This window comes from Carlito syrichta, unplaced genomic scaffold, assembly GCF_000164805.1.
Source record: "Carlito syrichta isolate Samal-C Ts95f unplaced genomic scaffold, Tarsius_syrichta-2.0.1 Scaffold302931, whole genome shotgun sequence".
NCBI lineage: Eukaryota > Metazoa > Chordata > Mammalia > Primates > Tarsiidae > Carlito > Carlito syrichta.
Genome location: NW_007247027.1, coordinates 158388 through 175642, shown reverse-complemented (window position 1 = coordinate 175642; position 17255 = coordinate 158388). Strand labels below are relative to the sequence as shown.

Sequence of the window (17255 nt, the reverse complement as noted above, 5' to 3'; positions counted from 1 at the left end):
TTGCAGTGATACCAGGAACCTGGGTTAATTCATCTGTGAGCTCTGCTGTCTTCTAGGTCAGAATCCTTCTCGGGCCAGCTCTTGCCCGAAGACCACCAGCCCTGAGTTCTACTAGTTTAACAACCCTGGGACCAAGAAGACACATTTTTCAGTGCTTGCATGAGGCCTGAGCCTCATTCTCATTGGCCTGAATTAGATCACCTGCCCAAAGGAAAATTGAAGTGCGATCACCAGAAGAAAGGGATATGGATGCTGGGCAGGCAGAGAAACAGAGTAATCGTAGCTTTCCATAGCATTTTGTAGGAGTAATCATAGCTTTCCATAGCATTTTGTTTTATTATCATCAGACAATGTACTCCAATGATGAGTTTAGAGTTCATATGGCTCATGGACTGTTACTTTAAGAAGGGACTGTCTAATCTCTGTCTCCTTCCTCCCTTCTCCCTAAATTACAGACTTTTCACATGACAAGAAAAGCACCGCTGAACCCCCGACGTGCTTTTCATGCCCAGGACTGGCAAGGCAGCCTTCAGTTCTGCCTATATAGTTTTAAAAGCTTCACTGCTCTCACCTAGCCTACTGGCTAAGAATCTCATTCATCAGGGGATGTCTTGACCTTAAATAGCTCCCCAAATGATGGCCCCGCTATGCATACACAAAATGCAACCGCTTGCCAGGAATACTTTTGTCTTTTTTTTTTTTTTTTTGAGTTGGAATCTCACTCTGTCGCCCAGACTGGAGTGCAGTGGCCGCTCCCAGCCACCGCAGCCTCGACCTGCTGGGCTCCGGCGATCCTTCCGCCTCAGCCTTCCGAGTAGCCGGAATTCCAGGCAGGCGCTACCACGCCCGGCTGATTTTTTGATTTATTGTAGAGATGAGGTCTCGCTGCCCAGGCGGGTCTCGAACCCGCGGGCTCAGGCAATCCACTCACCTCAGCCTCCCAAAGGCGCGGGATTGCAGGCTGAGCCACCGAGCCCGGCTTACTTTTGTCTTTACAGAAACTTGAGATGCCTTATAACAAGATGATTTTTTTTTAAATGCATGATCTCTGGCAGTTGTTCTCATCTTTTTCCTCCTAACGAAGATGTAGTCAAGATTTCCTTTGACATCTTGCCTCCCTGTCCAGTCCTCCGGTGGATAGCTCCCCTGTGGGTACCTGAGGCAGGAGATTCAAGCCCTGTCCTAGAAATGGGCTGGTTGAGGGCACAAGAATGACTTCAAAAGATTCAAACTAAACTTTGCTCAAGAATGGTGGAAGGTCAAAACATAACTCCATCCAGGAATAATATCACTTATCAGTAAATAGAGGTTTTTTTGTTTTGTTTTGTTTTGTTTTTCGTCTTTCAGAATTAATTTGGGGGGCAATATTAGGAAGATGGACCCAAAACAGACATTTTTCTTTTCAAGTCCTTAGGAGCTGATTACAGTTGAGAAGAAAGCACAATTCAACTGAGGATATTCAAAAATTAGAAAGATTGAATGAGAATAAATGCATAAATATCAAATAAGCAAAAAAAGTAATAAAAATGTTATTCAAACTTCAAGAAACAGTAGGAACTACCAGGGGCAAAAAAAGGAGTGAAAAAGATGGATGCAATTTCAGTACAAGCATCAGAATGAGTATGATGAATGGTGGTTGTCTACATTGGCAATTACCAATGAAAATAAAGAAATGTTTGAAAACGAGTTTTTGAAAATCTAGTAGAAGGATGGGACTATTATGTTCTCCAAAAATAGATTTACAAATAAAAAATAAATAAAATGGCTGGAAATAGCACTAGGAAAAAAGGGGGGGCATGAAAAAAATTACAAGAGATCACAAATGGTTTCCAAAAATAATCCAGATATTATCAGAACATAGAGTGGCACCCAGCGTTTCAGAGCATTACATTATATGATCCTGGTAGATGATGATTTGGGGGAAAATTACTCTGAGTTTGAAAGACTACAGGATCCTACTTAGGGAAGAGATTCGAGTTACTGTGAACCCTTTTGGTAGCCACAGAATTTTTAAAGGATCGTGAATCCCATTCTGGAAAAGAAAAATCCAGATTGTGCTCTCAGAAGCAAGGGACCTCATTAGCTTCCTGGTAAGATACAAGGAATATGAGGTTTGACCACCATATTTTAATGAATTTTAGAATGAGAAGATAATCAGAGCCACACTGGTTGGCACTGAAAGTCTTCCCTTATTTTATACCCATTTACCATTAGTTGCCACCTCAAGCTACGGAATATAGAATTCAGCATCGCACTGCACCTCTTTGGAAATGGGCCTCTGGTTATGTGTATCTCCAGGTTAAGAACCCTTGTATTCATGGCGAGGGGTATCATTAGTAATCATAGTACCCAGGAATTACATTCTCATTGTCAAAGAGTTAGCCACTGTCACTAACTTGGTGTACATCTTTCTGTTCCTCCATCAATGAATTTATATGTATGTTTATATTTTTAAACTTTAATGAGATAAATACTGTTCTAAATTTGATTCTTTCAAAGAATATATCTTGGAGTTTTTTTACGCCCATAGGTATACACCTATCTCACTTTTTGCAACAGAAACATGGGTGTACTAATTAATTTTACCACTACTACATTGATAATAATTTATTTGCTAATTTTTTTGCTCCTAGTATGGAGACAGATCTGTAATGAATTTATGTTTGTGTGTGTATCTGCATGTAAGACTTTGTGTGAATATACAAATATTTCTCTGGAGTGAATGTTTAAAAGTAAAATTGTTGGGTCAAAGGGAATTTTAATTTTTCATTTTGATAGCTACGGCCAGATTGCCTTGCAAGTAGGTTTCACCACTGTACACGTCATCAGCAGGAGAGTGTTTATTTCCCTATGGTCATAGTTTATGCATAATCATTGTACATGAGCAAAATTGTTCAGCAAAATGAAAAATATGAATTTTGTCCAATAGAAGAAAATTATTCCATTTTTATTGTTTTAATTTTCATTTTCCTAATTTCTAGTTAGATTGATGATCTTTATATTTTTGTTTCTTGACCATTTGTACTATTTTTACTAATTGCTTATTTATTTCTCTTGCTTATTTTTTTCTGTTAAGTCACTTGACATTTTCCTCTCAGCTCTTAGTTCTTCTTTATATATTTCACTTATTCATTCTTTGTTAAGTGTGTTGCAGGTGCTTTATCTCAGGTTTTCACTTGTCTTTTTACTTTGTAATTTATGGTGTCTTTTGTCATGCAGGAGTTTTCAATTAATATGTGGTAAATTTTTATGAAGTTTATCTTTTTTATTGAAGAATTCTGGGTAATATATCTCCCTAAGTAGGGCCTTTGTAAGATTATACTTAATCTTACATGTAGTATTTTACATAATTTCTTCTAATACTCTTTGCAGTTCTGTGGCTTGCTTAATGTCCAGTTAATCAAGAACATTTTAAAGCACCTATTGGAGTGAAAAAGAAACAGGAGTTCAAGGTTTTGCATAGTATCTGAGGGCAGGGAAAAGGGTGATAAAAGAAAACCAGAACAAATCTCTAATGTATTTCTAAGACATTTTGAGCTTGTTTGTATTGCACAATCTCTAGGAATTCATTTTTTCTTTCCCTCGTTCAGCAAACGTATTTTGCCTACTTGGTGCCAGGAAGCGTACAAGGTGCTGGGGATACAACAGTGAACTAGGTGAGCCCTCAAGGAACTTAGTTGTCTGAGATGATTGTTGAAGGAATGAAGGGTAACGAGAAATAGGAAAGAAGGTGAGAAACCTCTGGGCAGGGAGATCAATAATAATGAAAGGTCTTGTAAGCCATGTTAAGGAGTCCTGACTTTGCTCAGAAAGTAAGAGTGACCAAGTAAAGGAAATGAAATAATCAAATTAAGTTTCTGTAAAGATTCCTCTGGCTAAAGGGTCGAGAATGGAGGCTAGGAGCAAGGCTGTAACCAGGGAAACCAAGCTATTGTTGAGATCTTGTCAAGAGATGGCCATGGTGGCCTGAACAGTCATTTCAGAGTCGGAAATAGAAATAGATTGATTCAAGAGAGATTTGGGATGAAGAAAAGAAGCAATTGGTAATTGATTAGGTGCAGAGAGAAAGGAAGGGAGAGGAAGAGTCAAGGATGGGGTTCAAGTTTCTACTTTGAGAAACTAGGTGCACAGATGCTGAAATTATTCATTGAACTAGTAAACACAGGAGTAGCACCATGTTTGGCGGTGTAGATCATTTATAGATACGTTAAGACTATAGTTAGACACGGTAAATTTCAGATCTCTATGCAATATCCAGGCGGAGCAGTTTGTGGGTTTACAGTTCAGGAGAGTGATCACCCTGGAGTCATTAGCATTGAAATGTTGTGAACCTGAGGACGGAAACCACCAAGAGAGTGCTGATGTAGACAGACTAAGAATGTGCAGAAAACCAAGCATGATCCCAATTCAGTAAAGAACAAGTTTACTGTAGAATAGTGGCCGAAAACAGTGGTGAAAGGCACATGTGTACACTTGTGAAATTCTGAAGTTCACCAATAAAATGTTACATCAGAATTTCTAACTCAAACATAGAACTTCCTGGTGGAGCTTTCAAATACTGTGGGGAAGGGCAGTGGACATCAATTATCTTTTAAGTAAAAAGAAAGTTTATGACTTTTTATCCAGTCAATAAATTAAGGTTTTGAAAATATATATATCCATAACTCTTTGAAAGAAGAAAACAAAGGGATTTTTGTTTGTTTGATCGATTTGGGGGGTTTTATGAGTAAGGGTCTCACTCTGTTGCCCAGGCTGGAGTACAGTGGCATGATCATGGCTCACTGCAACCTCAACCTCCTGGGCTCAGGAGAGCCTTCCATCTCAGCCTCCAGAGTAGCTGGGACTGCAGGAAAGCACCATCATGCCCAGCTAATTTTTTGATTTTTAAAATAGAGACAAGATCTCGCTGTGTTGCTCAGGCTAGTCTTGAACTCCTGGACTTAAGCAATCCTTTTTCTGCCTCCCAAAGTGCTGGAATTCTAGGCATGAGCCATCATGCCACGCCAATTTTGCACTTCCTGTCAAAACTCTCACTTTCTAGGCTAGATGCGGTGGCTCACACTTGTAATTCCAGCACTTTGAAAGGCCAAGATTGGAGGATCACTTTAGCCCAGGAGTTCGATATTAACCTGGGCAACACAGCGAGATCTCGTCTCTATTTTAAAAAATAAAAAAATTAGCTGGGTGTGGTGGTGCTCAGCTGTAGTTCCAGCTTCTCTTGAGACTGAGGCAGAAGGATCGCCTGAGTCCAGGAGATTGAAGTTGTAGTAAGCTGTGATTGTGCCATTGCACTCCAGCCTGGAGACAGGGTGAGATCTCCTGCCCTCAAAAACAAAAGCAAAAACTAGCCATGAAGGGTAACTTAGGAAAAGACTTGGAGTCAGAGTTTGGATAATCTAACAAAATACATATTGTTTAAATTTGCCGGAAAATAAGTATCAAGAGTATTATAAAGGTTAATAGGAAATAAGACAGAATAGAAACCTTCAAGCAAGACCAGAACTTGGCAAACTACAGCCCCTGGGCCTGATTTTATAAATAAAGTTTTATTGGAACACAGTCATGTGTTCTATTTATTTACATATGGTCTATGGCTCCTTTACCACTGTACTGGCAGTTTTGAATAGTTCAAACAAAGACTTTACGGCCCACAAAGCCTAAAATATTTACTATTTGACTCTTGACAAAATAAGTTTGCCAACCACTGTTAAAAACCAGTGAAAACATGTAAGGAAAGACAAGAGCATATTTGTAAACATATGGACAGAAAATATAACTAGAATAATAATAGTAAGGGCTGAGTTGGGGCAAGCATAAGAGGCATTATCTACTTTACACCTGAGTTCCACTTTACCTGCAGAGCCTAAACTAAAGTAAGACAGGCCCTTAACTGATAATTGAAGTTGTTAGTCAGTGGGTTTGAACATTTCTGATTTTCTTTAGATTTTTTTTTATGATTAATACTATTAGATATGGCTTCTGTGCTAATCTAAACTTAAGCCCACCTGGTATTTCAGAAACTAAAATGGAATCTCAATGATTTTGAGAAGCTATTCCACAAAGACAGTTTTAGTACACTGTACATTTGGGCAAGTAGGTAAGCAACTTAGTTGTGCCAGATAGCCCTAGCTACTGTATAAACACAGACAAAAAATGAAAACTGTTTTCTCAAGTTATGGGAAGCCAGATTCATACCCATCCGTCACTCGGTGGGGCAAGTTACTGATACACTCTGCAGAAAAATAGCAAACAGTGTGTCCCTGCATCTTGGCTGTTGAAAATGAGATTCTTTCTCTGATTGATGTTAGCAGAGAGGCTTGTAAAAATGCACGTCCAACCGATCAGTTCAGAAGGTGTCAATCTCATGCAGTTTTATGACCTGCAGCCTACATGCCAGATGCACGTTTGCTTTTTATAAACTAACAAAGTTGAATGACTAAATGTGGGCACTCTTCTTTGGCAACTGCACCATAGATTGATTGCCTAAGGAAAGACACTGTGGGAGTCTGGGGGAGAAGAGGGCGAGGAGCACTTAAGCCTTAATTTACCAGATTAATGAGATTTGAAATGGGAAGCACTTTTCCTATTGAGCTGTTTCCACTTGTGTTAAAAAAATTAAAGGGGAAAACTTGCAAGAATACCAAATATTTGTGTTAAACTACTCTCTCGAGCAGCTACATCCATTCTGAATCCATCAAGTAAAACTTTTAAAGGAACTATATCATTATTAAAGATTCCTCATAAAATCTTGACATATAATCAGGAATTACAACCGCAAACTGTTTTTTTTTTTAATTGTTTTGAATCCAGAATGATTTGGAGCAATAGGTCAATAGTCTACTATTTTAGACGTCTGAATCTTAATAACTATGCTTCTATTTCTTTGAGAGAGATGGAGAAAAAATACAGTTTTACATTCTTCTAATATATTCTCATCAAAAACCAGACTACAACAGACATTCATGTTTTTTCCACTAGAAATATTTAAACATTTTTCATCTTCATGGTCTTTTAGCTAAGAAAATAATAATTTGATAAATATATATGAAATTTCAGACCTCAGTTTCATTTGATTGTCTTAAAGCATGATATTAGATTTCTCAGAGAAATAAACATGCAGTTTCAAATAATTAACAACCCACCCTATTAGAAATCTAACCGGCATCTACATTAAAATATGAGCTATTATAAGGAGACACAATATGTAATAAAATCTGCTTTTCAGAAATTCTGATCCACACATTTCTATGTGTGTAGAAATTGTGTTAACAAAAATATTAATGTAAAAAGAGTCCAACTTCATAAACTTAAAATATTCATTCCCTGACTACAAAGGAAATAATATTTTTAGTTACTGTCTCTGGATAAGCTAGGTCTCTTTCTTCTTCAGGTGACAAAAAACCCAACCCAAACAGGCTTAAGGAAAGAGGGAGTGCCTGAACTTCTGTAAATGAAAAGCCCAGGAGGTCAAGTGCAGCCTATGGCCACAACCCAAAGATGTTACTATGTATCTTAGTTTTTTTCCTCCAGCATTTGGCTCTGCTTTTCCTAGTATGGCTCTGTTCCCAGCAGGCTCTATTGAGACAGTCTGTCTACAGCAGCCTCAGCCTCATTGCCTTACAGCTGAAGCCTGGTTGAGGGGTGGGAAAGAATCTCCTTTTAGATAGTGCCTGAAATTCACTCTGGCTAGAGACCTTAGGTCACCTGTACATTTCTTAATCAAAAAGGGGGCAGGGGATGCACATGAACTGAGAGATGTGAATGGCTGGATACCTAAATGAAAATTGAGAGTTGCTGCCCAAAGAAGGGGAAAAGGGTGTCAGGAGGAAACCCAAGTGTTCACCACATTCTTATTCAGATGGGCAAAATGACTTAAGGGCACTGAGCTAAGCCTCTTGTTTCTTACTTACGTTCTTGATCTACTTTCTAGACGGCAATTTCATTCAACTTTGTCTATTTTCTTTTGACTCAGTTTGCTGTCAGATAATGAAGGAGCAAGCTAATATTCTACTAATAAGAGTGGCCTGAAGCAAATAAATAGCTAGTTTAGCTTCTTGAAAATAAAAGCTTTATTTTTATTTTTTTTTATTATAAAGATGTGGGGTACAATTTAGGGTTAGGTATACAAACGTTGATTATGCAGGTACCCTTGTTGATGAAGCATGTCCCTCCCCTAGAGTGTCCCTCAACTGCCAATCCCACCCCCCTCCGCTGACAGTTTCCCACTACTGCCAACCTCTTTCTTATAGTATTATCATTGTTCAAGGTCCGCTTGTGAGTGAGAACGTATGGTATTCTGTTCTTTGTTTCTGTGATAGATCACTGAGTATGATCGACTCTAAACCCATCCAAGTTGCTGCGAAGTCCATATGTTTGTCCTTCTTTGTAGCTGCATAACACTCCATTGTGTATATGTACCACATTTTTTTAATCCAGTCCAGCTTCAATGGGCAACATGGTTGGTTCCATATTTTTGCTATAAAAAAGCTTTTAAAAAGCATTTGTGTAAATAAAACATAGAGGCCATCTAGATGTTTGCAACTGAGCTTGCCATAATAGGGTCACACTAAGTCCTGATACTTAACTTTGAAGATTTTGAAACCGTTTTGTCAGTTTTTCTAAGAATGATTAAAGTCTTCAGAAATTTATATTTGTATTCATCTATACTGAGAAATGTCTTTACCTAGCAGATCAAAATTCACCTTTTCAACTGGTCAGTAAATAATGCCACTAAAGGATAATGTAATCAAACCATCATAAACTGACCCCCTTATCCACTAACGGGTTAGCTGTAGGTTTTAAACAGAAAGCTTACATGGGCCATTTGAATGTAGCTTCCTGGAGAAGGCACTAACAAATTTTTCCTGTTACTCCTTTTATGTCGCCAATACTGTAGGTCAGTTTTCATGATGGATTTCTTGTAATTTCCAATATTATGACTAATTTACATTTGCCATATTGAAATTAATACCTCAATTTTAGGGGAGGAATTCTAGGAACTCAAGCTCCTGTTGAAAATTTGGGTCATGCCTAATTTTATCTGGAATGCATTTTTCCTTCCTTAGAAGACCTATTTCCTTGAAAGGTGGTTGGCGAATCTCATCTGTTTTATATTGATTTGTGTTTGTGTCAATTCACAAATATTTATTTTCTCACCCTTTCTCAAATTTTACAGATCCATGCTGCATAGATCTCTATCCATTTACTCTTCACACTTACTATGTAAATTCCTCATGCATTTTCTCTGATAAGTAGAGGGTTGGAGTTATTACACTTACAACTAATCCATATTCCTTCATACTACTAATAGGTTGTTTTAATCAGTAACTTTTAAATTTCTTACTCAGAATAAACATTATATGATTGGTTTCAACCATCTCTACTTCAAATATTCTCTGTGAAAACAGATGCAGGTACAGTCATGTATCACATAATGACAAGGATATGTTCTGAGAAATGCAGCATGAGGTGATTTTTGTCATTGTGCAAACTTCATAGAGTGTACTTACACAGCCTTGATGGTGTAGCCTACTATAACATAGATGGTGTAGCCTACCACACACATGGGCTCTAAGATATATCCTATTGCTCCTAGTCCATAAACTTGTACAACATGGGACTGTACTCAATACTGTAGGCAATTGGAACACAATGGTAAGTATTTGTGTATCTAAACGTAGAAAAGGTAAAGTAAAAATACAGTACTCCAATCTTATGGGACCAGTGTCGTTTATGTGATCCTTTGTTATGTGGTGCATAACCATATTGTAATTCATCTGGCTTCAGAAAGTATGCCTCATAGAAATGATTATCATATGGGGAGTGGGAAATCACTCGATGCGAAAAAAAAACAACAACCAACATACAAAATGTATTCTACATTATGGCATCAAAAGGAGAATTATCTTCCTGGCTTACATTTCTCTCTACAGATGGACTCGTTGACTGTATGGATCCTGATTGCTGCCTACAGAGCTCCTGCCAGAATCAGCCCTACTGTCGTGGCTTGCCAGATCCTCAGGACATCATCAGCCAAAGCTTACAGTCGCCACCTCAACAAGCTGCCAAATCCTTCTACGATCGCATTAGTTTTCTCATAGGATCTGATAGCACCCATGTTATACCTGGAGAAAGTCCTTTCAACAAGAGGTTAGTGCTTCTTTTCCGTACATAGATTTGTAGTGATATCAACAGTCATATACACTTTTTGTGAAATGCTGATAACTGTGAACTTGAGGAAAGTGTAGAGTTTTTCCTCTTTGGGCAAATTCTTCACCAAACTTCACCTTTCAAGCATTTTTGACACAGTTCACATATTTTGTCAATTTCAGTACCTGAGACATAACAGGACATTCCATTAAATAGTCAATAAATCTTCATTTAACTAGTTGATTTTGTTAGCACAGTTGGAAATGTTTCAAAAGAAGCAGTGAAAAGACCCCAAAAGGCAAAACAGAAGTGTCCTTTTTTTTTTAAGCTGAGCTCACTAAATAATATAAATTATGAATTAATGTAATGGAACTGCTAACGGCATGGCAGTAAGATTGCATAAGCTGTTTGACTGGTGCTTTGCAGAGCAGTAATGACCTGAGAATAAACCAGTAAGTGAAAGCAGGTGTCTCGTGTCTCACTGAGCACAAGAAGATGATTTACACTAGAACTCCTGGGTCTGCAGTAATTTAACAGCATTAATGCAGTTAGACCCAGCAGTTGATTAAAAGTTGTTGCACAAATGTTCCTTATTGCCCCCTTAAATCTTACACTTCTTAGTCCCTTAAGATTTACCAATTGCCTCAGAATTAATTGGAAAGTCTACTTTTTCTTTATGTAAGCACCATCTATATGACTTATGAAAAAAGCCTGGAGTTTATAATTTTAAAAATTCATTTCTAAATTATTGGTCTTGATAAATCTCCCAAAACAGACGGCAACAAATTAAAACCCAGGATAAACACCAGGCATTTAGAGCATGTGAATTACTCTGAATTAAAAAGGGCGTTATCTCGGGAATATCTCAGGTCTGGTTTTTGTGAATAACGATTGATTGCATAGGCTAGTGTTATTTTATCCTTAGGTTGAATTATCTATAAATCACGATAACACTGACCTGAGAAGACAGATGTTCATTCTAATTCTACTTTCCCCACAGCCTTGCATCTGTCATCAGAGGCCAAGTACTGACTGCTGATGGAACTCCACTTATCGGAGTAAATGTCTCTTTTTTCCATTATCCTGAATATGGATATACTATTACCCGCCAAGATGGAATGTGAGTTAGTCCCACCACACTATCTCTGTTTAAAGGATTTTAAGAACAAAAACTCTTGCCTCACCTGTCATGCTTCCTTGTCCCTTTCGATATGGAAATGCAACAACCTTTTGACTCCAGAAACCTGTGGTAGGACATGTGACAGAGATTTGAAGTCATACACTCACTTCTTTAAAAGTTGGCTTCATTTTCTAAGGCATGGTAACAGTAGTGTTGTTTTATAGGGGATGTTCTTTGTCTTAGAAGGTACATGTTGAAATATTTAAAGATAATATTTCATAATGTCTACAACATAAGCTCAGATAGTTCCAAAATAAGAATCAATGGGAAAAGCTACCAAACTGGTAAAGAGATAAGAGATACGAATGTTTTTTGTAAAATTATTATTATATTTGAGTTAGAATCCCACTCTGTCTCCCAAGCCAGAGTGCAGTGGCTCGCTCACCTGCTGGACTCAGGCAATCCTTCTACCTCAGCCTTCCAAGTAGCTGAAACTACAGGCATGTGCCACCATGCCCAGCTAATTTTTTAAAATTTATTTATTGTAGAGACGGGGTCTTACCAAGTTGCCCAGGCTGGTCTTGAACCCTTGAGCTTTAGGCTGTCCTCTTACCTCGGCCTCCCAAAATGCTGTGATTGCAGGTTAATATTCCCGTACACTGGAAAATATTTCATATAAAAGTTGAAAGAAAAGTTGATTTTCCTTGAAAAACAGATGAATTTCAGGAGGTGTGTGTTGGCAATTGTATGGGACCCTGGCAATTCACTCAGCATGTCTTGTCTTTTCTTAGGTTTGACTTGGTGGCAAATGGTGGGGCTTCTCTAACTCTGGTATTTGAACGATCCCCATTCCTCACTCAGTATCATACTGTGTGGATTCCATGGAATGTCTTTTATGTGATGGATACCCTAGTCATGAAGAAAGAAGAGAATGACATTCCCAGCTGCGATCTGAGTGGCTTTGTGAGACCAAATCCCATCATTGTGTCATCGCCATTATCTACCTTTTTCAGATCTTCACCAGAAGACAGTCCCATTATTCCCGAAACACAGGTAGAATATTCTAGCAGACAGTACTTGTAAATAAAAGATTTCCAAATCATGTTTTGCCAAAGAGTCTTAGACTTGTAGTGCTATCTTAAATAATTCCACAGGCTGAAATACACAGAATGTGGTGTGTGTGTGTGTGTGTGTGTGTGTGTGTATGCGCTAAAGCAGGCATTGTTATAGTAGGATATCTACTTATTTCTGGACAATCTACTCAAGATCCTTTTTCTTTAGCCTATATCTGTATATATTTATTAGTTATAGCCAAATGGAAAAAAAATAGGTTAAACTCAGTCACTGATAATGTCTTTGCTCATTCATTGAAAACAAAAAAAACTTGGTGCCTAAATGTACCTGACAGCCTGACTGACATTACACCAAACGCTGTTGATACCAAGTGCTATTGTACATGGTCATTACTCTCAATAACTTACTGTTTAATTATTGCTGTAGGTAACAGGTGTTATGGCAAAGATGATTTTTGACAGAAAATATTTATGAATATGACTTTTTAAGAAATCACCATGCATTCATTATTCATTTTTATCTACTGAAATTTCTGAGGATTGTTTTCCTTCTCCTATGTTTCCAGTTAGGCATAGTATAACTTTCAGATCTTAAAGGTAAGGCATTAGGTGGATAATAATGGACTTTATTCATAAAGAGCTAAGTAAAAATCTGCGATCAAATACAACAAGTGACTGCTCAGTCTTATTCATTCTTCCAGTATTTATTGAACACCTGTTGTATACCAGGCACTACGGTAAAGAAACAAAGCAGTGAGCCAGTCAGATGAAGTACCTGCTCTCAAGGAGCTTCCCAGCGAATGACTGGAGAGAGGCAGTAAATAAGAAATATAGGTCAGGTTGTGATAAGACTTACTAAAAAAAATAAAGCAGGGGAAAGTGGATAGAGTTGTGATTTTACGTAGTATCACCTGGGAAGTTCTCTCCGATAAGGCAACATTTTGGCAAGTTTTAAGTCAAAGAATGTGCTCTGAAAATAGAAGGACATTCCAGGCAGGGCATGCTTGGCAAAAAGGACTGCAGGTGAGGCTGGAGTAAAGATGGTGACGCATCTATCACAGACCACTGAAGACCATGGCAAAGACAACTCTTTACTTTGAAGAACTGGAAGCCATAGCAAGTGTTTAAGCAGAGCAGTAACAGTTACTGATTTCCTTCTTTTAGGGATCACTGGAGTTACTGTGCTGAGAACACTGCATATTGGGCAGGGGTCTAAGTCAGGAGACTGGTCAGTTGTCCACAGGAGAAATGATGGTGGCTTGGACAAAGGTAGTTCGTTCCAGGCATGGAAGACTGGAGTCCAGGAAAGAGCTTGAAACTAAAGTTGTAGATCAGGGAGTCGTAGTATGTAAATATACTTAAAACATGTGATCACCTAGAGAAGGAGTCTAGATAAGGGATCTTAAGGGGTAGCAAGAAGGTTCAGGATAACAAAAAATCAAAAGAACTCCCAGGCAAATATGATGCAGAAGTGACCCCTCCATGATTAAATGTATAACAGTCGGCAGACTTTTTGAGCTGAAGCTCTAGGAGTTTCATTGTAGCCTTATTCAATTTCATACTTCCTTCTCAGGTCCGTCTTGCAGTAACTCTGAACTTGTTAGTTGTCCTAAAATCGACTTTACTTAGAGGCAGTATCTGTCTATGGGTGACGAATTTCTTTTTCTTTTTTTTTTTTTTTTTTTGAGTTGGAATCTCACTCTGTCACCCAGACTGGAGTGCAGTGGCTGCTCCTGGCCACTGCAGCCTCGACCTGCTGGGCTCCGACGATCCTTCCGCCTCAGCCTTCCAAGTAGCTAGAACTACAGGCACATGCTACCATGCCCAGCTAATTTTTGGTTTATTGTAGAGAGGAGGTCTTGCCATGTTGCCCAGGCGGGTCTCGAACCCGTGGGCTCAGGCAATCCACTCACCTCAGCCTCCCAAAGCGCTGGGATTATAGGCTGAGCCACCGAACCCAGCTAGGTGACGAATTTCTACCAAACCAGAATATTAAAATAGATTTTGAATAGTCAAGTCCATAAACACATGGAGTCTTTTTTTCTACTCATTCATAGAGCAGACAAATGTTCAATAAAATTTTATTGAGAGCCTCTTATGGACAAGGTACTCTACTAGGATAAAAAGAGAGTTAGACATGAATCCTGCCATTCTAAATGTGATAAAGATTTGCAGGAAGAACTGTGGACGTTCACAACAGAGGTTAATTCCTAAGCAAGCCAACAAAAGCATCACTGAGGAGGTTGCCTTAAACTGGGATGAGGCTAAAAAGGGAGGAAAGCATAGTTCAGATTGAAGAAAGGTGCAAACGACAGTGTGGTGACAAAAACAAGTCGTGTAGCGTGAAAACTGGTAAACAGTTGAAATGTAGGGTGTATGTGGAGAAAGAGGCAGGAAGTGTTACTGAGGCTAGTTTATGAGTGGTGCTAGAACACAGTGCAGTGGTGTGGCCATGTGGAACTGAAGCACCAGTGAAGTGTTTTCAGCATTCCTCGGAAGCTGAATCAAGTGGCAAAACATTATTAGAAGGAAACAGAAATCTTTGCGCAGACTGTCATTGTAACTGTATTTCCGTACGTATCCAGGGCTCAGACGGAGAGGACCCAACAGTCACAGTGATAGTGGAAACGGGCAAGAGGGAACAGATTAGACAGAGTTGGGAGGTAGAATTGGCAGGATATAGTTTCTAACTGAATGTTTAACAGGTCAAGAAGGGGATTTATAGATCACGCAGCTGGTGAAAGTAGGCTTAGTGGTTTATTTTCCCACTTTGGCTGGATTTATTCTTCCTACGAATGCAAAATAACATGGTCCAGTCAAATTACATAGGAGAAACACATGCTTTAATGAAGAAAATTATAGATATTTGGTCCATGGAAGTAGATTAATGACAGAGACAATAATCAGTTATTAAAATCAGGAGTAACATTATATTTTGAAATTAAGAGGCAACTTCTGAAAGGTCATAGAAAAATACATATTAATGAAAGCATCCCTTACCTAGAGAAAAACTTATCAAATGTATGGGAAATTATTTTGAAAGTAAATTAAGAGGAAATAAATTATGTGCTTTAGGGTTCAGTCACATGTTTTCAGGGTCTTTCAGGAGTCACAGAATCTGTTTTGCAAACTAATCCATTGATATCTCACACCCAATAATGGGTGAACAATGAGTTCGCTCTTTTTTCTCTTTTTTTTTAAATAGAGATGAGGGTCTCACTCTGTCACCCAGGCTGTAGTGCAGTCATGTGATCATAACTCACTGCAGCCTTAAACTCTTGGGCTCAAACAATCCTCCCACCTCAGCCCGATTAGCCAGTACTAAAAACATGCGCCATGCAACAGGTTAATTTTAATTTTAATTTTTTTTTTTGGTGAAGACAGGGTCTTGCCAGCTTGCCCAGGCTGTTTCCAAACTCCTGGCCTCTACCCATCCTCCCACCTTAGCCTCCCAAAGCGCTGGAATTATAGGCATGAGCTACTGCACCCAACCCAAGAGTTTTCTTTGGATTATTCACCCTAACACTCTACAGTCTTACAAAAGTACTGTCAATCTTAAATTTAATGGTTTCCCTAAGTCTAAAAAGTTTCTAGATGTTTATAAACGATTTTGCTTAAGATTGTCCTGCCGCTGAATTCAACCGGCGTGTTTGGGAAAGAAAGTGCCCACTGGAATAAAGTGCTGTGTCTATTTTGCCAATGTCTTCTTCATCTATTATATTGTGTCACCTCTCTCTTCATGCCAACACTGGCTCACAGGCCAAAATTCGTTTAGTCCATTCATTTGTGCTACTTCTGTGTGATTGTCTATATCAAAACTGACAGCTGTATCCTCGGTGCGATGGGGTAGTGTAGGGTTTTGCTTAAGTTATTAGCATTTGGAGATGCAAGATCTGCCTCATTCTAACTGTTCAGTGTGAAAGGCTTGAGAGGCGAGCAGGCATGACTGAACATTGTACCACTGTTCTAAGACTTTTCTACCGTGAAAAGGCTGTCCTTTATGGGTGAATAAGGACTCTTAATAGGGTGATATGAGGAAGACTTTGAGAATACTATGTAATTTTTAGTAGAGAAAGTGGTAAGTTCCTGGCACAGTTCGGTGAACATATATAGCCTTGCACTTTGGAATATATGTAGTAAACCTAGAAAGAGCTGTTATTATTCACCAAACTAGTAAAAGCATTGGTAAAGAAAACCAGCCGGGCTCGATGGCTCAGCCTGTAATCCCGCGCCTTTGGGAGGCTGAGATGAGTGGATTGCCTGGGCCTGCGGGTTCGAGACCCGCTTAGGCAGCAAGACCTCATCTGTACAATAAATCAAAAAATCAGCTGGGCGTGGTAGCGCATGCCTGTAATTCCGGCTACTTGGAAGGCTGAGGCGGAAGGATCGCTGGAGTCCAGCAGGTCAAGGCTGCGGTGGCCGGAAGTGGCCACTGCACTCCAGTCTGGGCGACAGAGTGAGACTCCAACTCAAAAAAAAAATAAAAATAAATAAAAATAAAAAAAATAAAAAATCTCCCCAAGTATGTGCTACTGTGAGAAATAAGGGGAAACATACCACATTGCCAAGGTAGCATTCTTACCTAAATGTTTAGCCTGATCACAAGCATAAGGAAATAATTACACAAATCCAGATTGGATTGTGAGCCACTACCAAACAACTGGTCTGGACTTTAAAAAAGTTAATCCAGCTAACAAATGGGGGAAAAAACATCAACTATGGTGGAGGGATGATTCTAGATTAAAGTCTAAGAGAAACCACCAAATGGAATGCATTATCCCTAACTGGATCATGGATGGAGCCAGGCACAGTGGCTTCTGCCTGTAATTCCAGCTCCGGAGGATCAGTTTGAGGCCAGCCTGGGCAACATAGCAAGACCCTGTCTCAAAAAAAAAAAAAAAAAAAAAACCGGG

General features: G+C 38.9%; 1 protein-coding gene across 1 annotated transcript in view; it reads left to right on the top strand.

Annotated features, from left to right (window-relative positions):
- The window catches only part of TENM3 (teneurin transmembrane protein 3), a 207118-nt gene that overhangs the window by 128777 nt on the left and 61086 nt on the right, over nucleotides 1-17255 (top strand). The window contains exons 13-15 of the mRNA XM_021711937.1: nucleotides 9933-10149; nucleotides 11150-11269; nucleotides 12061-12322. Of these exons, the coding sequence (XP_021567612.1) occupies nucleotides 9933-10149; nucleotides 11150-11269; nucleotides 12061-12322 (599 nt within the window). The remainder of the gene's footprint in view (nucleotides 1-9932; nucleotides 10150-11149; nucleotides 11270-12060; nucleotides 12323-17255) is intronic.